At 30.3% G+C, this 17,305-nt stretch overlaps 1 protein-coding gene across 4 annotated transcripts; it reads left to right on the forward strand.

Annotated features, from left to right (window-relative positions):
- The first annotated feature begins 14,059 nt into the window (after positions 1–14,059).
- Positions 14,060–16,909, forward strand: LOC107958794 (UTP--glucose-1-phosphate uridylyltransferase 2). Of its 4 annotated transcripts, XR_001700723.2 has the most exons (8): positions 14,064–14,320; positions 14,438–14,475; positions 14,806–14,844; positions 14,976–15,073; positions 15,251–15,306; positions 16,455–16,507; positions 16,575–16,649; positions 16,720–16,909. XR_001700723.2 is itself a non-coding variant. In XM_016894672.2 (7 exons), the coding sequence occupies exons 1-6, from the start codon at positions 14,273–14,275 to the stop codon at positions 16,585–16,587; spliced, it is 306 nt and encodes a 101-aa protein (XP_016750161.1). In that variant the 5' UTR covers positions 14,064–14,272; the 3' UTR covers positions 16,588–16,649; positions 16,720–16,909. The 4 variants fall into 4 exon arrangements, 1 of the variants encoding a protein (XP_016750161.1); XR_001700722.2 differs by having other exon boundaries at positions 14,060–14,320; positions 14,438–14,844; XR_001700721.2 differs by having other exon boundaries at positions 14,063–14,320; positions 14,806–15,073.
- Positions 16,910–17,305: the final 396 nt, after the last annotated feature.

Here is a 17,305-nt window from a genome sequence, read left to right on the forward strand (position 1 = left end):
TTCAGCTATAAAAGGCCGATTCAAATATGTATTCGGGATCTTTTTTTTCACAATATCAATACAAAAATCCAAAAGTAAAAAAACTGAGTTTTTGAATGTGATTCATACATATTTTCTTCTTTCCTCTATTTTTTTATTCTCTTTACTATTCTTGTTTCTGATTTACCATAGTAAAAATAATAGAAAGGTGTAAAGAAATTAGAAAAACCTACCTTGTGGTCGAATCCCCATTCTCTCCATCGCAGTCGGGGGTGGAGCGAGGGTTCGGATGTCTCGTTTTGTGCGATTTTTTAGGAAGCGGCGCAAAGAGTTTTTTTCTTTTGATTTTCTTTTCGATTAGGGTAAATGTCAAATGGCTTAGGGTTTTGTGTTTTAGATGGTGAAGGAGACGCCATCGTTTGATGCTAGGACCACGGCTCTGAAACGGCGTCGTTTGTAGGCAGGGATCCGCGCGGTGACCCGATCTGATGGAGGGATCAGCGCGTTTTGCCTTTATGGACTATTTATGCAGCAAGTCCTTCTATATTTTATATGACTTTGATTCAATTGTTTTATTTATTTTAATTTATACGTTATATTTGATTCGGATTTCAATTAAGTACAGTTTAGAACAGTGTCGTTTTGAGAATTCCAATCCGTAAGCCAAAGAGGATTTTGCGTTAAATTGCCATAATGGTCCTTATGATATTCAATGGTTTTCAATACAGATGTTTGCTTATTAATTTCAAATCAACCCTTGGAATTTTTGTTTGAATTTAAAATAAATCCATTTTTCATTAAATTAAACATTTTATTATTAATTTCATTTATTGTTTAGTATATCTATTATTTTTCTTTTATATATTAATTAGTCAAATTTTACCATAATTTTTTTTATATAATATTACTTTATGTATTCTTTACTTAATTTTATAAATATTTTATATATGTTTTTAGATTCTATCTTAATATAATTTACACATATTTTTTTGTTTATGTATATATATAATTAACTTCAAACTTTTAATAATACTTCATATTTTTATATATGTATATATAGTATTTTTTAGTACACATACGTATATATATATATAATAATATGTTATTAATTTCAAATGATTTTTTTTATATATAGAAATCTTATTCCTTAAATTTGTTATTTTATTTCATTTATTTAACTTTTGTATATTATTACTATGTATGTATTATTATTTATGCTAGATTTTATTTTTATAAATCAAAATGTAGGTACTAATTTTGTGTTATTCACTTTTATTTTCTTTCCTTTTTTAAATCTTTTATTAAAATTTATTCAAACTTGTTATTATTATTATTTTTCATTATTTCGAAGATTTTTTTATTTATTGATTATTAATTTTTAGGTTGCTTAATTATTAATATGGATGTTTGTATAACATGATTAAAGAATGTTTGTATTAGCTTAAATTTAGATTGTATTTCATCTTTTACATTGTATGTATTGTTATCCAATAATGTTCTTTTTGCGAGAATTGTATTTTATTAAGGCATCATAGTTGTTTTATTACTTAACTCCTAAAAGCTTGATGTTCATAAATTCTCGAAAGAATGGTGCCTTAACTTACTAGGCTTCGATTCTTCTCGATGAATTCAGATAATCAAGTGTTCAATCTTTAAAAAACATTCAATTTTTAAAATTAAGCAATTAGGATTTCAAAATATCGGGTCCTAACTTATTGGATGTGACATTCTGTTATCCAAATTTTAAAATAAAGGCAATATTCGACATTTAGGAATTTGGTGAAATCGAACCCTAACTTATTGGGTTTTGATTTCTTCATTCGACCAAAATGATCAGATATTCTTCTCAAATACATAGGTTTTAAAAGTCAAAAGATAAACTTAATTTTGCGGATTTAAAATGTTACACTCTAACTTATTGAGTGTGACAATCTATGTCTTCGAAGTAAGTGAGTCTCATCATCCGATTCATTTCATTCAAATTTCTTTTCAAAGGATCATATTTTAAAATCTTCTCGAGTTTTTGATACTAAGACATTAAGACATTAAATAATCAATTCGGTACCAATTTTTGGGCGTCACGAGAGTGCTAACCCTTCCTCGTACGTAATCGACTCCCGAACCTGTTTTCTCAAAATTCGCAGACCTAAAATTATTTTCAAGGTGATCCGATCACACCTCAATAAAAGATCGGTGGCGACTCCAATTTTCATTTTTTAGTCGACAACTAAATTTTATTTTTCAAAAAAAAGTGGTTTCGACACATGGTTTGGTATTATTGTGCCTTTTGTGGTAGTTGTTTTATCATGTAACTCTCTAAGCTCGGACTAGACATCTAGGCCGGGTCTAGGGTGTTAAAATGAGGAAGAGAGTGAAAAAAAGAAGTGAAAGAAAATATAAGTGAATGATGTGTGTTGAGTGAAATAAGGAAGAAAAGGGGCTATTTATACTTGAAATTGGTAGCTCAAGTTAGCGAAAAATAACATGAAATACCCCTTCATATGGTGGGCCATGCTAAGTGGAAGAAGTGGTTGAATGAGTTTGTTTTTTTTAGCTTAGGGTGTGAATGAAAAATCTAGAAAAGATGAGAGGTTGGAACAACAATTGGGAAAATTTTAGGGGCTATTTTGTAAGTCTTGAAATCAACTTAAATTAGCTTATTTGGTCAGCAAGTTGGGACGGTTTGGGTTGCTCTCTTGGGCTTGTCCATCCTCCCTCTTTATTTGCTCAATTCAAGCCATTTTTCTCCGTTTCAGGTTGTTCACTTTTTCCGATAAAAATTTAATCGGATCAACTAATTCAATAAAGTCCAAGAGAATAAATTTAAGTCCTCCATGGTTGTTAATTCATCAACTTCTACTCCAAAGATGCCTCGACAATTAATTCTTTCAAGATGACTACCGAGTTGATTTTCCACCCTTTGTGCAAACTGTCAAAAATAACCCAAACCATGCAAAATTATTATAAAATAACTAAAATTCAAAATGTTTTATAAATTAAGTTCAAATGAATTATTTTATAATAAAGTATAAAATTCGACAGAAATTACTTAGAAACTGCATGCATTAGTGCTGAAAAAGTCTATATATTTTAGTGTTTCTAGTAGGGTAAAAATGACTTGAGGTGTTACCTTGCTTTCATTTAGTGACCTTTAATGGAGGTTGCGGATCTTATTTAGGGACTCTTTGCCACTCATTTATTTTTAAAAAAAATGCTATTTAAGGTTTTGTTGCTACCTTTAGTTAGTTATTTGCTGAAATTGAAAATGCAATGGAAGTGCTAGACTGCAGTCACCACTACAGTTTGGCACTACGAAAAATTGTGCAAACAAAAAAGAAATAACATCAAGCTTTGTTTACGTAGTCTGGTTTCTCTATGCCGTAGAGCCTAGCTCAATGAGTAATTTCACTATATTTAATCCACAATATAATAAGTGATTCACACTCTATCACTCTCTAAGTATATAGATCTCACATATATACCTAAATACTAGAACACTTACCCCCAAATCTTTTCTTTTAGAACTTAGGAAGTAAACACTAAATAATGGATACAAAAATAGTTTACACTCTCCCACAAAACAGTTCCTTAATAAAAAAAATTAGAATTCACTCAATTAACTCTCATTACATAACTTGAACAAGCCTCAAAACATATATCAATTTCGACTTGCTAACATAGAATTTATGTGAATACAAATTAAATCCTAGAAAATAACTATTACATCAATAATAATCAAAGTACAGTCAGTTAAAGATATGCTTTCCAAAATCAACAATACTATCTTGATCAAATCTCCACATTCCAAGGATTTTATTGATTCACACAAATCCAATCCAATCTTCAAATGCCAATGATTGGTTTCCATAGATGGAGCAAAGTATTTTCAATATAACAACACATAACTAGGGCCAAAGATTTCCTTTGTTAAATTATCATACCAGATAAGACAAGTTTTTAATCACTTCAGTGGCAATCTGCAGTTGACACTTTCGGGTGCCACTCAACAACTCTCAACTTATTTTACCTCAATAGGTTTTCAAATAAGTGTCCATATATGATTCAAAGAAAATAAATTTGGGTGACATTCTTCTTAGCTTAAATGACATGTTATTAAACATACATGGTATTCTTATTCAAACATCAACCATCCATTATTCAATCAATAACATGAATAATATAATTAATATATTAAATAGCTAGCCAATGTTTCTACAATTCCATCCTCGAAAAATAATAAAAAATTGTAAAAGATTACCTAGTTCAACAAAGCATAGATTAGGCCTTGAACCACCTTAGGAATGGATTGAATCACCACGAACCTTCACAAACACATGTTATGAGAACAAATACATGTATTTGTTGTCCTATCTAGAAAAATGTCTAATAGCTAGATGTGTATTTTTATTGAGTAGAACTAAATTAGTTTTTATTAATTTATAGATTATAACTTAACCTTAAATCCTTTTATGAATTATTTACTTGTTATACCTCTACCCCGATTGAGATACATGGCAACATGAGAACCAACCGAAGAGACCCATGAATACCCACTTGCCTTATGCTGTCCAGATGGTTGCTTAGTGACCAACCACTCGCATGCTTCGTACCATCCATATGAGGGACCATCTATCCTTAATCATCTGATTAGACCCTTCGCTAGGTCACTCGCTACTAACGGGTACGTTCTCTTCAAGAGGAGACCACCCGGGAACAATGACCTACCTATAAATGCTGCCATAACACAACATAGATGGGGCGCTCTCCTTTCCTCCCAACAAATCTTAAGATGTCAAGCATCATCCTTTCCCCTCCATTCTCCTATCCACTCTCCTACATTTCTGACTCTCACCCAGGCATGGGTGAACCGACTTTCCTCCACACCATTCCCTTCTCTTTTTGCTCCACCTTCATTCATACTTTGTATCAACACTTTTGATGTACATTGTGTACTTACATTGATCATGAGTAAGTGAAAGACTCTATTTGTATGACTTGTATACTTTTATATATTGAAAACCTATGACCCTTAAAATAATAAGCAAAATGTTCGTATGATATGTACCTAATTTATATGATTAGAAAACAAATTAAAAAATATGGTTTAATTGACGTAGTGGAATTTAAAAAATAAATAAATTTGGTTTTTTTGTGATATCTAAAGTAATAAATCTTATCAAATAAGTATCTATAGGTCGAGGCCGCAAAGAGATGTCCAAGTCATAAGAGCCATATAAGAAATTTCCTGAACATTCCAATCAACATGAACTGAAGATTGATCCTTTCAAACTTTCAACCAATAATCTTCTCTGTTATTCTTAAGCTCATAATTGCAGATAGTGGGATCTTATCTAAAAATCGATCACAAGACCAAATTGACTCTCTTAGAGGAAAAGTTTGTGCAATCTTCTTGTGAAATCAGACCAATTTTAAAACTCTCTAGATCTCAAATTATAATTACTTGATGAATGTAATTATAATCATTTCCTAATCTAGAAACAGGACTTAAGAAAAAATAGAATTTGTTTGAGTACAAGAAAAACTGCTCAAAAAACTTTTCATTAAATTTCTGCAAAGTTTTCTCTTAGTATATAGACATATGTAATTTTTGGCTAATTTATAATAAATTCATAATCCAACTAGACCATAAAGGAGGGTTGACAACTTACTTAAAGGTGAAGAAACCCTTTGTCAACCATCACTTGCCAAGTTAGGCTGAGTTGTTGGTCGATGCCTAACCCAAATTTTTTGAGTTTACCTTCTTAATTTGAATAAAAAAAACTAAGCCTGATTATTTAATTGGAAAAATAATTAATGAAACCTCCAAATTAATTTTAACTAAATTATTTACCCAAATCAATTCTAATTTCGTTAAAATCATGATAATTTAATCGTATTAGAATATATGTGTAAACTTATTTAGTTATTTGAATAAAACTAACTTCAATGATTACTTAATTTATTCATCAAATTGAATAATGATCCAAAGAAATTAAATTTATTCTAATTCATCTCTTACTTTATTAAGAAAATACAATTACTACAAATAGTAATTCATGCCATCTATATATCTCATTTCAATTTGTCCATTAATTTTAAGCTCATAGATGCATCCCATTCAAAGTTTAAATGAACAAGCAGAAGGATCGATTGGATATAAATTAGGACTAAAATAACTTATAATTAAATTTGATTTTTTATCTATTAATTATAAGATTATTTAATCATAAAGTCAAACACTCCAACAATATTGTCGGATATTCATGATTCTTTAAGGTTAAATCTATTCACCTAATTTAATTTCTGTTTCATAATCATTATTGTATCTACTATTATGAAAACAATCATTTAATGGTTAAATCTTTTTCTCAAACAAATAAGTCATAATCTTATTTCATTTTCATAAACCATATAATATCATTAAAAAGATATATTTACTCTATATTAAGCTTTAATTATATTATTGTAAATGAAATCATGTTATATATAAATTATTTACCCAACATATTAACTGTATGCGTACTACTTGAAAATGCATAAGTGTCTTCACACGTGAGCTTTACATAAAAAAAAAAACCCACCTTTAATTAATTATTAGTGGAATGAAACCAAAAGAAAATCACGAGATTTACCTCAAAAAAAAATAATTTTTATTAAGTAGTGTAAAACTCGGTGTTAAGAATATTCTATTGAGTATTGGTTTCATTTCACACGAACTCGAACTCAAATCTTATGACCTTCATTCTCTACTCTAATATTAAAAAAAATATTATTTTATTTTTTTATATCAAGTAAATAACTTTAATTTAATCAACAAAATTTATATAAAATAAAAATGAAATATGACAATCATATTAATCATGTAAAATAAGAAATAATTTTAAGTGAAGGTTGATCCACATATCAACATTTTATAATATTAAAATAATAACTCAAACATATTATTTATCAAAATAAATAATATTTTCATATTTCTTTAATTAATTTAATTTTAAAATCAATTATATTTTATTTTGAAATCAATTCTATTTAGTATTTTTTTTCTTTTACATGAGTCTCAATTTTAGGGACTATTTGCATTACTTGCAGGGTTTTAATATTCGGTATATAATTTTATTTTTTTCACCTATTTTTTATTACGTTTATAGAAATTTAATTTATCATTCTAGCATCAATTATCAAGATTTTAAAATTAAATATATATTATCATGTTTTAATTTCTTAATTATATTATTTATAAAATAATTAATTCTACAAATAAAAGAATATTTTAATTTGTCTTCGAAAACAATAATAATCCGCCCCAAAAGGGACGTGAGACTCCGCTGAGTCAAGTCTTGATTTAGCTAACCACCTTGAAAAGGTCAAAGGGCAAAAATTATGGTCAAAGTAATATGTAATTAATATAAGGGTAAATTTTACAAATAGCCATTCAAAGTATAAAAGATTACAATTTAGGCACTCGCGTTACGTAATTCTTTTATTCTGATCACTCCAGTTATAAACTCTAACAGAATCTTATATGGTATTTTTTTGACACATGGACCAACCATTGGATGCTACATGATACAATTTGCAATATTATAAGTGTTGCATACCACTTTAAAAGACTAAAATATAATTTTCTCAATACTAATTATTAATCAAAAGAATAATAATTAAATAGTTGAAAAAACCAAGAAATCCAAACCTCTTCTTAATTTTTAACTTAGAATTTGATTTTCAAACTTGTGATGATCAAATTATTCAAGGTTTTGCTGCTACGATTACTTCAGCAACGACTTCACTTATTGTTGGATTAGACCATTTCCCATTTGGGTAATTCAATAATTCCCAGTTTGATAAAAATGTCTTCTAATTTTTTAATATAAAAGTTAATAATGAGATTAAGGATAATTTGGCTGTATTATTGTTTTTCTTTTCAAATTCTAAATTAAAATTTGAGGATAAGATGAGGCTTGGATTTCCGGGTTTTTTCAATTATTTAATTTTTTTCTTTTATTTTGGTTAATAAATAGTATTAGAAAAATTATATTTTAATCCTTTATAGTAGTATGCAACACTTACGACATGGTAAATTGTAGCATCTTATGATTGGCTTACATGTCAACAAAAAAGTTATATAAGATTTTTGTTAGAGTTTATAATGAGAGTGACTGAAATGAACAAACTATATGATGTGGGTGTCTAAATTGTAAATTTTTTTTATTTTTAGTGACTAAAATAAAAATTTTTAATAGTGGGGTGATTATTTATGTAGTTTACTCATAATATAATTAATGTATTTAAGAAAGTTTTGTAGAAGGAAAGTTAGACAAATTTGTTGAATAAAATCAAGGAATATTTAGTAAAAGCAAAAGTGGTCCATGAAATATAATGAAAATAGGGGAATAGTTTCCTTAAATTCATATCAATTTGTTATATTAAGCATTAAAAATCAATATAAAGAAACCTTAATTTGCTCCTAAACTCACTTCTTCCGAGGGGGACCTTTTTTTTTCATTGCATAACCATTTATTCTTCATATTGCAATGTTTGGTCCAAAATAGATTATCCATGTTTATGATCTAACATAATTAAATAATTTATCTTTCCATTAAAATATTATTTTATTTATGGTTAATTATGATGGTAGATATCAGCCCATATGTATCAATAGATTTTAAATTAGTACCAAATAATTTAAAATTCGTTCTTGTAAAAAAAATTAGTACTAAATTATATCGTTGTGTATCAATCTATACGAATTGGTACAATTTTTTTTTTATCTTTTGAATTAACTTTTAATATCTTCATCTTAATTAGTTTTTTATACATAAAAGAGAAAAGGATCAAAAGCTACTGCTTAATTATTCTTGTGTAGGTGATTTGTAATACCCTAAACCCGGCCTAGACGTCCAGTCCAAGTTTAGAGACTTACATCATCGATACTCAGTTACCACACAAATAACACAATAATACTAAACCATGCTTTGCATAATATTCATCACAAGGACTAGTTCAGTGTATAATCTTCCAAAGTCCTACTATCATAGTTTACCGAAACTTTTAACGTAATACTTAAAAGAAAGGTAAAAGCTTCACCGAGCTCCAGCGACACCGACCCGTTCAAGACTGAGAACCACCTGAAATTCACTCAATAACAAAGTGAGTTGTGAACTCAATGCGTAAAAAAAAGTTTGTTCAACTAATGCTCACTTATAAAATAATTCCAAATTCAAAGATTTGGTTCGATACAAAAGTAATTTCAGTTCAGATTCAGAGCAGATTAGTTACATATATATAAACAATTTCAGTTCTGTATACGAAACAGATCATATTCAAATGCAAAATTCCTACCCCCATCCACTACACACCGTCTTCGGCCATCCCAACACACCGTTAAGGACATTTAATGCCCAACCAACCTTGCACACCTTAGAGTTTCCGTTGCTAGATCAGAATGCGACAAAGCGCCAGAATTAGATTTACACGCATCGTGGCTGAATCACGATTTTAGAGCAGATTACGCCGCTTTTTACAATATCCCAACCCATGCAAATGCAGAGCACAAATACCCATATCATGTATTCAGTCATTCTAATTTATTTCATTAATGGATAAGACAGTTCAACATCAGAATAAGTATCATAGTATACATATAACTATGTTATTCACAGATCATTTTCAGAGTATCAGACAATTCTCATATAATCAAATTCAATCATCCATACATTGAGGAGGCCAGTATTGATGTTAAGCAATATTCACGGCCTCAAAAAGAGGTTTCAGGCCCCAATAACATGCCACACAGCCTTGTCACATGCCCATGTCCTCTGCCCATGTGGTTCTGAAGCATAAACAGTGAGTTGCACGGCCTTGGGACACGCCCGTGTCCTTGCCCGTGTGACTCACACGGCCTGGGCACACGCCCGTGTCCCTGATCATGTGGTCTTATACTACAAACAGTGAGTTACACGGCCCAGACACATGCCCGTGTCTATTGCCTGTGTGAACCCTACACTAATATGGCCACACACGGCCTAGACACACGCTCGTGTGCCTTGCCCGTGTAGCCCCAAATTTATAAACAGTAAGTTACACGGCCAACCACACGGCCTGCCACACGGCCATATGTCTCACACAGCTTGGACACACGCCCATGTGCCTGGCCGTGTGGCGTCAACATCCACTATTTTCGGTGACCAAAATTTTTAAAAATTAAGGTTTCCAGTACGCACCTAGAGAGATTTCGAAGTAACAACAACGCAAAAGATCCTCGAAGCCTAAATCAATCAATCAATAACACAATTTAGCAATTTAATTAGTAGAATTTCTCGATTATGCACTTAGTGCCTATGTCGAAAGTTTCAACACGAAACCTTCAACGGACCCAAACTTACCGAAATGTCAGCGAAAATCACGGAAATTGTCATGTTGCTATTCGTTATTGCTAATATTCTCGCCTATTAGGGAAACAAACGATCATTTATCAAAGATTTTCGCAATCCATAAAATACCCAATTCAAAGCAAGTTACAAAAATGAAGAAAACCACGAAAACGCTCACATTGACAGCTACTTACACGATAGCCTTCTAAACAACAACTAATAATAATATTTTCATAAATCTCGTATCCCCCACGACTTCGATTAGCAAAATAAAATAAAACAGAAAAGAACGAAGAAGAAGATAGAAGTGACGAAGAAGAAAGGAAATAAAAAATATTAAAGAAGAAAGAACTAACAGTAATTAAATTCCTAACTCCCAAGAAGATTTCTAACATTTGACAAAAAATTTCCTTATCGTCCCCTTCGGGACTCGAACACGGGACCTAACAAAATACAGATGCTTAACCAGTGAACCAGAAGGCTTATTCTTAGCACAATTTCACACTAAATTGAACTTAACTGGGCAATGAATGATTAAGGGTTGTTTTTTAAAATAGCAAAACTTTTAGCAACGCAACTTGAACTTCAGCCCTTAAATGCAAAAGCAGAGCACAGGACCACAGATACAAAAATTTAATTACTGCAGATTCTCACAATTAAATTCTTAAAATTTTAGGTCGTTACATGATTCTCATGCTGTCAGCATGTAGAGTTGACTCAGCTTCTTCTGGAGGTTCATTGAAAAAATGATATCCAAGCTCCCTTGTTTTTGCACCATTAGAAAATGCATCGGCGATGTCATTTGCCTCTTGATAAACATGCTCTAGACGAACAATTTATCCTCTTTGCAACATTTTACGTATGCTCTAGACTGATTTAATCATTTTAAAATTTATATTTGCATAAACATATTTCTACCTAAATGATCAAGATGTTAAAAGTACCATGAAGGCCATTGTACTATGAGTCAGATTGCATTTTACCTTATTTACTCAAATAGTAAGTAAATTAGTTTTTGTACATTAGATCAAAGAGAAAATTTTTCATTTTTGTTAAAATTTTCATCCATTTATATTATTAAAAATTGGGGTGACTAACAGAATAACCAAATAGTTACACGTGATGTGTCATATGTACCTCATACTAACATAAATGAACTAGTTTTAAACGATAGAAATATATAGAAATTTTAACATAAGAACTAGTTTGTTCTTTGATCTAATGTATAAGAATTTATTTATCCATTTTTTAGTAGAGGGTGCAAAATGCAATTCAATTCTTTGTTTAAGGGCTTCCATGGTACTTTTTACCTATTGAGATACATTTATATATATTATTAAAAATTAAAGATATAAATATATATTTTTTAAATTATAAATAAATTTAAAATTTAGCAATACTACTGTTGGAACTTTGACTGCTTTATGTTCGAACAACAAATAGAACAATACCTTCGGTGCAGTCAAAGTCTTTGTGTTGACATATTTGACTTTTGATTTAATCTCACTAATCCAGCAAATGAAGAAATATTTTGTGTCAAATATCATCCTTATCCATTTGACTGACTTGGAGGATAAGGGAGGAGTTTGAAGTTTATCCTTACCCTATTCTTTTAAGAATTTTGAAATTGATGGAAAGTTGTTCTATAAAGAGATTTATTTGAATATTTTTTTCAAATAATTTATGAAGGTAATTATCAACATTTAAACTAGTTATAAAAACTCATTTTTTAGTTGATGATCAACGTTAAAGAAGAGCCTATGAATAGGTCGATCGTCAAATTTCTTCTTGAGCCGTTTGGGGTGTTTTAGACACTCCTTGTTTAGAGTTTTTTTATTGAGAGGTACTGCATGTAATGTGAGGTATTTCGGGAGAGTGATTTGTAACAATTTGTAACAATCTTTTTATTAAGGAATGTTTAGACAATATATAATAATTGAATGAAAGTATAATTATTAGGATAGTAATTAAATTTTCTTGTAATTACAAAAAAAAATATAATTCCTTAGATGTGTTTTGTTGTCAAGTTGTAATTACATTATAATTCCCTATATCATATTTAGTAGTACAAAATTGTAATTGTACAGTTGCATAATTTATCATTTTAAAAAATGTTAATTACTCTGAATATTATTAATATGATAAAAAATAATTTCTGAACAAGTAACAAAAGTTAATCAAATTACCATATGTGCAAATTTATCTAATTTTTCTAATTTATATTTGTTGGGTTATTCCCTCTTTAATATTTAACTTATGTTCCTTATCATCATCTGTTGGTTCTTGACTAAGTTCATCATCATTTGAATTTGAATCTGCATTGTTAATATTATCAAGATTTCTTTCTTCCATATACTCTTCGAAATATGGATCCTGTTAACTCCACCTATGATTGAAGTTATGAAATACGCAACATGCACTACACCAAAACAGGCTTTTAGCGGCATTTTTAGCGGCGTTTGGACAAAAAACGCCGCTAAAAATCGAGCATTAGCGGCGCATTTAGGAAAACGTTGCTAAAGTAAAGCATTAGCGGCACTTTTTGAGAAACGCTGCTAAAAATAGAGCATTAGCGCCGTTTATAAGGAAGCACCGCAAAAAACCTAAGCCCAGCACCGTTTAATGAGGCTTTGGGGACTTTAGCGGCGTTTTTCAAAAAGCGTCGCTAATGCTGGGTAGAAAGTTTGATGAAACGACGTCACATTTCATGAGGTTTAGGGGTATTAACACCAAAAAAAAATAAATTTTAAGGTTAACTTAGGGATTAGTATTTAAGGTTTATCATATATGGTTTAGGGTTTTAGGGTTCATGATATAATGTTTATTATTTTAGGATTAGAGTTTTGAGTTCAAGGTTTATGGTGTAGGTTTAGGGCTTAGGGTTTGGGGTTTAAGGTTTAGGGTTTACGTTTTAATGTTAAGATTAGGTTAGTGTTTACAGTTTATAAGATATAGAAGTTTAGTGTTTTAGGGCTTGATGTTTATGGTTTACGGTTTAGTGTTAATGGTTTAAGGTTTACACAATGCATGGTTTTGGGTTTTGAATTTAAGGTTTAGGGTTTGGTGTTACGTATTTTAGGGTTTAATTACTTTTGTGATATCAAATTCAAAAAAGTTACAAATACTTTTTGTTTTTTACTTCTTATTATGTTATTAGGGTTCTAAGTGACACGGATGCTTAGTTTATTGACTCGTTGTGGCATATATGTTATGATGAAACAAATTAATTGTGTTATTTACATTCGTTTATTAACTTAAAAATAGAGCATAAATTTAAAATTGAAATACATTATTTGAATAATATTAATAATTTATAAATTTGAATGTTGGTAATATTTAAATTATACACTCTCTAAGATTTATAAAATTTAACAATTTAAAATATCATATTTTTAAATAATATTAATAATGTCATATTAATGTATTGCTTAAAAATAATGTCATATTAATGTATCAAATTCATAAATCTATTAAAAATTTGAAAACATATAAACTTATTAATATATATTTAAAAAGTGAATAATTAGTGGCGTTTTGTCAATAAACGCCGCAAAAAATATAATAAAAATTGAACAAAAAGGCGCCATTTCATTGACGAATTAAATATTAGTAGCGTTTTATCTCCAAACGCCGTAAAAATTGTAAAATTAGTGGCGTTTCCTGTAAGCGCCGCAAAAATTGAAATAGAAAACAGCGTCGTTTGAAACATATAATCAGTTTTGGACTATATCCCCGCTCCTGCCCCAAATCTCCTATCTGTCGAAATCCCTAATTCTTTTTTCTATCTACGATTTCTTACATGCGATTCTTCAATTGAAAAGCTTCAGTGTTTCAGTGTTTCGGTTTCTTGCAAACTTATAAGGAAAAGCTTCATTGTTTCGATTTCTTGCAAACTTACATAACCCATACAGAGAAGACGGAGAATGTGGCCAGACATTCGGATTCTGTCGTCGAGGGAATCAATATTTAAGGTTCGATTTCCCAATTCTACGTATTTAAACATTGGGTTTTCTTGTCTTTGTTAATTTTTTTGTTTGTTCTTTGTTGATGACCCTGAAATGTCTTGAAATCGTCTTCTCTGTGTATAGGGTTTTCGATCGTTTCATTTTTCTTCATCGTCGCGAAGGTACTGTAATGCTTTCACTTCTTTTATATTGGGAATGCTTTCATTGGTTTGGAGTAAATGTTATGTTGTTGGTGACGACAGTTTGGAGTAAATGTTATGCTTTCATTTCTTTTCTGTTGGTGTCGATGAAATCATGTTCTTGTTTTTTTTAGTATGAAATTTTGATGTGTAATTTAGGTTTTATTTTATTAATTGATAAACAAAAGTTGTTACAAGTTTATGATGATTACATTTCCAGGTAATGAATTCGATTTTAATTGGATATGTTTCTCAAGATTTGAATGACAGAAATCATGAATTTAGGTTTTGGATTTTAATTGGTTTTTGCAGCTAAGATGGTACCTTCTATTGGGTTTTGCTGCTAAGATGGTACATTCTATTGATTTTTGCTGCTAAATCAACCATGTCTGGAGACCGAACTCTATAACCCCAAATGGACAAGAGCTCATCCATACCAAATGGATATATTTAAAAATGCTTACTTATCTTATTTGTTTCAGTGCACCATTGGCATCCACTCCTGTACGGGAACGGGATTTCAGTTCCTCCGAGGAGTTGATTACAGAATTTTGTCAAGAATGCATGATAGTTTGTAAAGGTATTTTCTAAAATATCCAGTTAGCTATGATGAAATTTTGTTCTTTCCTTATAAATGTAAAAGCAGGAATTGCCTAGAGACATATAAGACCCAAATAGCTTCTTATATGTTTTATTTGTATTTTTTTTGTAAAGGTATATTCACTATTGATTTTGTTTTGTGCTGCTTATTTCCTAGGGTGGAATGGGGATCTAAAAAATGCAATGAAAGATGGAAAACCAATTATAATCGAGGTGTGGCTTTTTTGATTGCTGATTACTTTCTTTTTGCCAACATCCTACTCATTCTCTATCCCTGTGACTTTGTGCATATGCTTCTTTCTTTCTTTTATCTTTTGTGGTCAATGCTGATGTCATTTCACCTTAATGTGCTCAAGAATTAACACTTTGATATGTTCATGCCTATAGAGTACACCATGTCTTGATTTTTCGTGGTTCATATTAATTATTTCTTTGCATTGATTCATCTACTTTAATTAGATACTTTGGTGCTATCTTGAAAATAAAACCAAACAGTTCCATAAAATACATTATCTGGAAGTATATCTTTGGTATTGTAGCAATTGGGCATGAAAGGGTGTTCCACAGCTTGCACATTCAAATAAGCGCAGAGTCTAGCTAGCCTTGATGTTACTATTAATGTTACTATTAATGTCCTTAATCACTGATGTTATTTTCTGATACTTTTAGTGTGCATTGTTTACTTGTACTCATGTATCTGTGTGGATACGCATACTGTCCGGTATAGGTATATATATTTCTTTTTTTTTCTTTTTTTTTTAAGTTTTCATGTGTTTGGAGAGTTATTATATACTGTATAGGTATATATATACTGTCCTTAGTCTCTTTGATGTTTGGCATTTTATGTTTTAATTGTGGGTATTGATTTTTATTTATTGTCTTTATAATTACTACTTAATTTTTGTGTGTTTTTAAATATATATATACATTGATTGGAGACCACTTGTTTTACATTTGTTTCTCTTTACTAGATAATGATTTAGTTTGCATGGTGCCTTTAGTTTTGGTGAATTTTAAAACGTTAAAGAAAGTCAACGGGATAATTAACCAAAGCTTCGTTAATCTATGCTTGTTTAATTTCACTTTTATGAATGTTGGGACTAGAAAATTTTAGCATATGGTAGGGTTTATGGCTTTATGAACTTATGCTTTTAGGTATTGCACGTTCATTTTGATTGGTTTGTTTGATTTTGAGGCAAATCAAAGAATTAAAAACTCCAATGAAATGAATGTTTAGATTTTTAAAAAAAAATTATATTATGAATTAAACTCCAATAGGATCAACGTTTAGATGAATGTTTGGATTGGGGGCATAATTAAACTTTATGGTTGAAGCTGACATGATTCTCTCTTTGTAACAGGTCAATGAGTTCAAGTCTATTGAAAAGTTCAAAATTTTCGATACAAACAATTTGTAAGTTATATTGCCTTAACATGTTAGAACTGTCTGTTTGGCTTAGTACTAATAATCAATGTTACAGGTGGGTCAACTGAATGCTATCAAGAGGCTTGTGGAAGTTGATGCACTCAAGATGGAGATCATTCCAAACTCGAAGGTTTGTATCACTTTCTTACCATGTCGTCTCTAGTGGATTTCTAATTTCTAAACTATAAAATTGGCTGTAGGAGGTCAATGGAATCAAGGTTTTTCAACTGGAAACTGCAGCTGGTGCAGCAATTAGGGTATAAAATTGTACCAATTATGGTTATTATGTATTAAAATGTAAAAAGATCTGTCCAACCATGTGTTTTCCTTACGTGATTAAGTTCTTTGATCATGCTATTGGTATCAACGTACCTCAATCACAATTCCTTATACGTCTTGTTCATGAATTTCCATTTTAATATGTCTTCAAATTAAATTATACATTTCTAAATTGGATTTGTGGCGTTTTTATAATATTTTATTATTTTTTTATTTTTTATGACCTTTAGCAGCGTTTGTGGTTAAAGCGCCACTAAAGATCATGTTCTTTAGCGGCGTTTGTGATAAAAGCACCGCTAAAGATTATGTTCTTTAGCGGCGTTTGTGGGTAAAGCGCCGCTAGCTAAAGAACATGATCTTTAGCGGCATTTTTTCTCATAAACGCCGCAAAAGTTAGCGACGATGTCAATAGCGGCATTTTTTGCGGCGCTTACCGCTAAAAGCTTGTTTTGGTGTAGTGATGCTAGTACAATCTAACCTTTTTTTTATGCTATACTATGGTGATGT

Source organism: Gossypium hirsutum, chromosome D04, assembly GCF_007990345.1.
Source record: "Gossypium hirsutum isolate 1008001.06 chromosome D04, Gossypium_hirsutum_v2.1, whole genome shotgun sequence".
Taxonomy (NCBI): domain Eukaryota; kingdom Viridiplantae; phylum Streptophyta; class Magnoliopsida; order Malvales; family Malvaceae; genus Gossypium; species Gossypium hirsutum.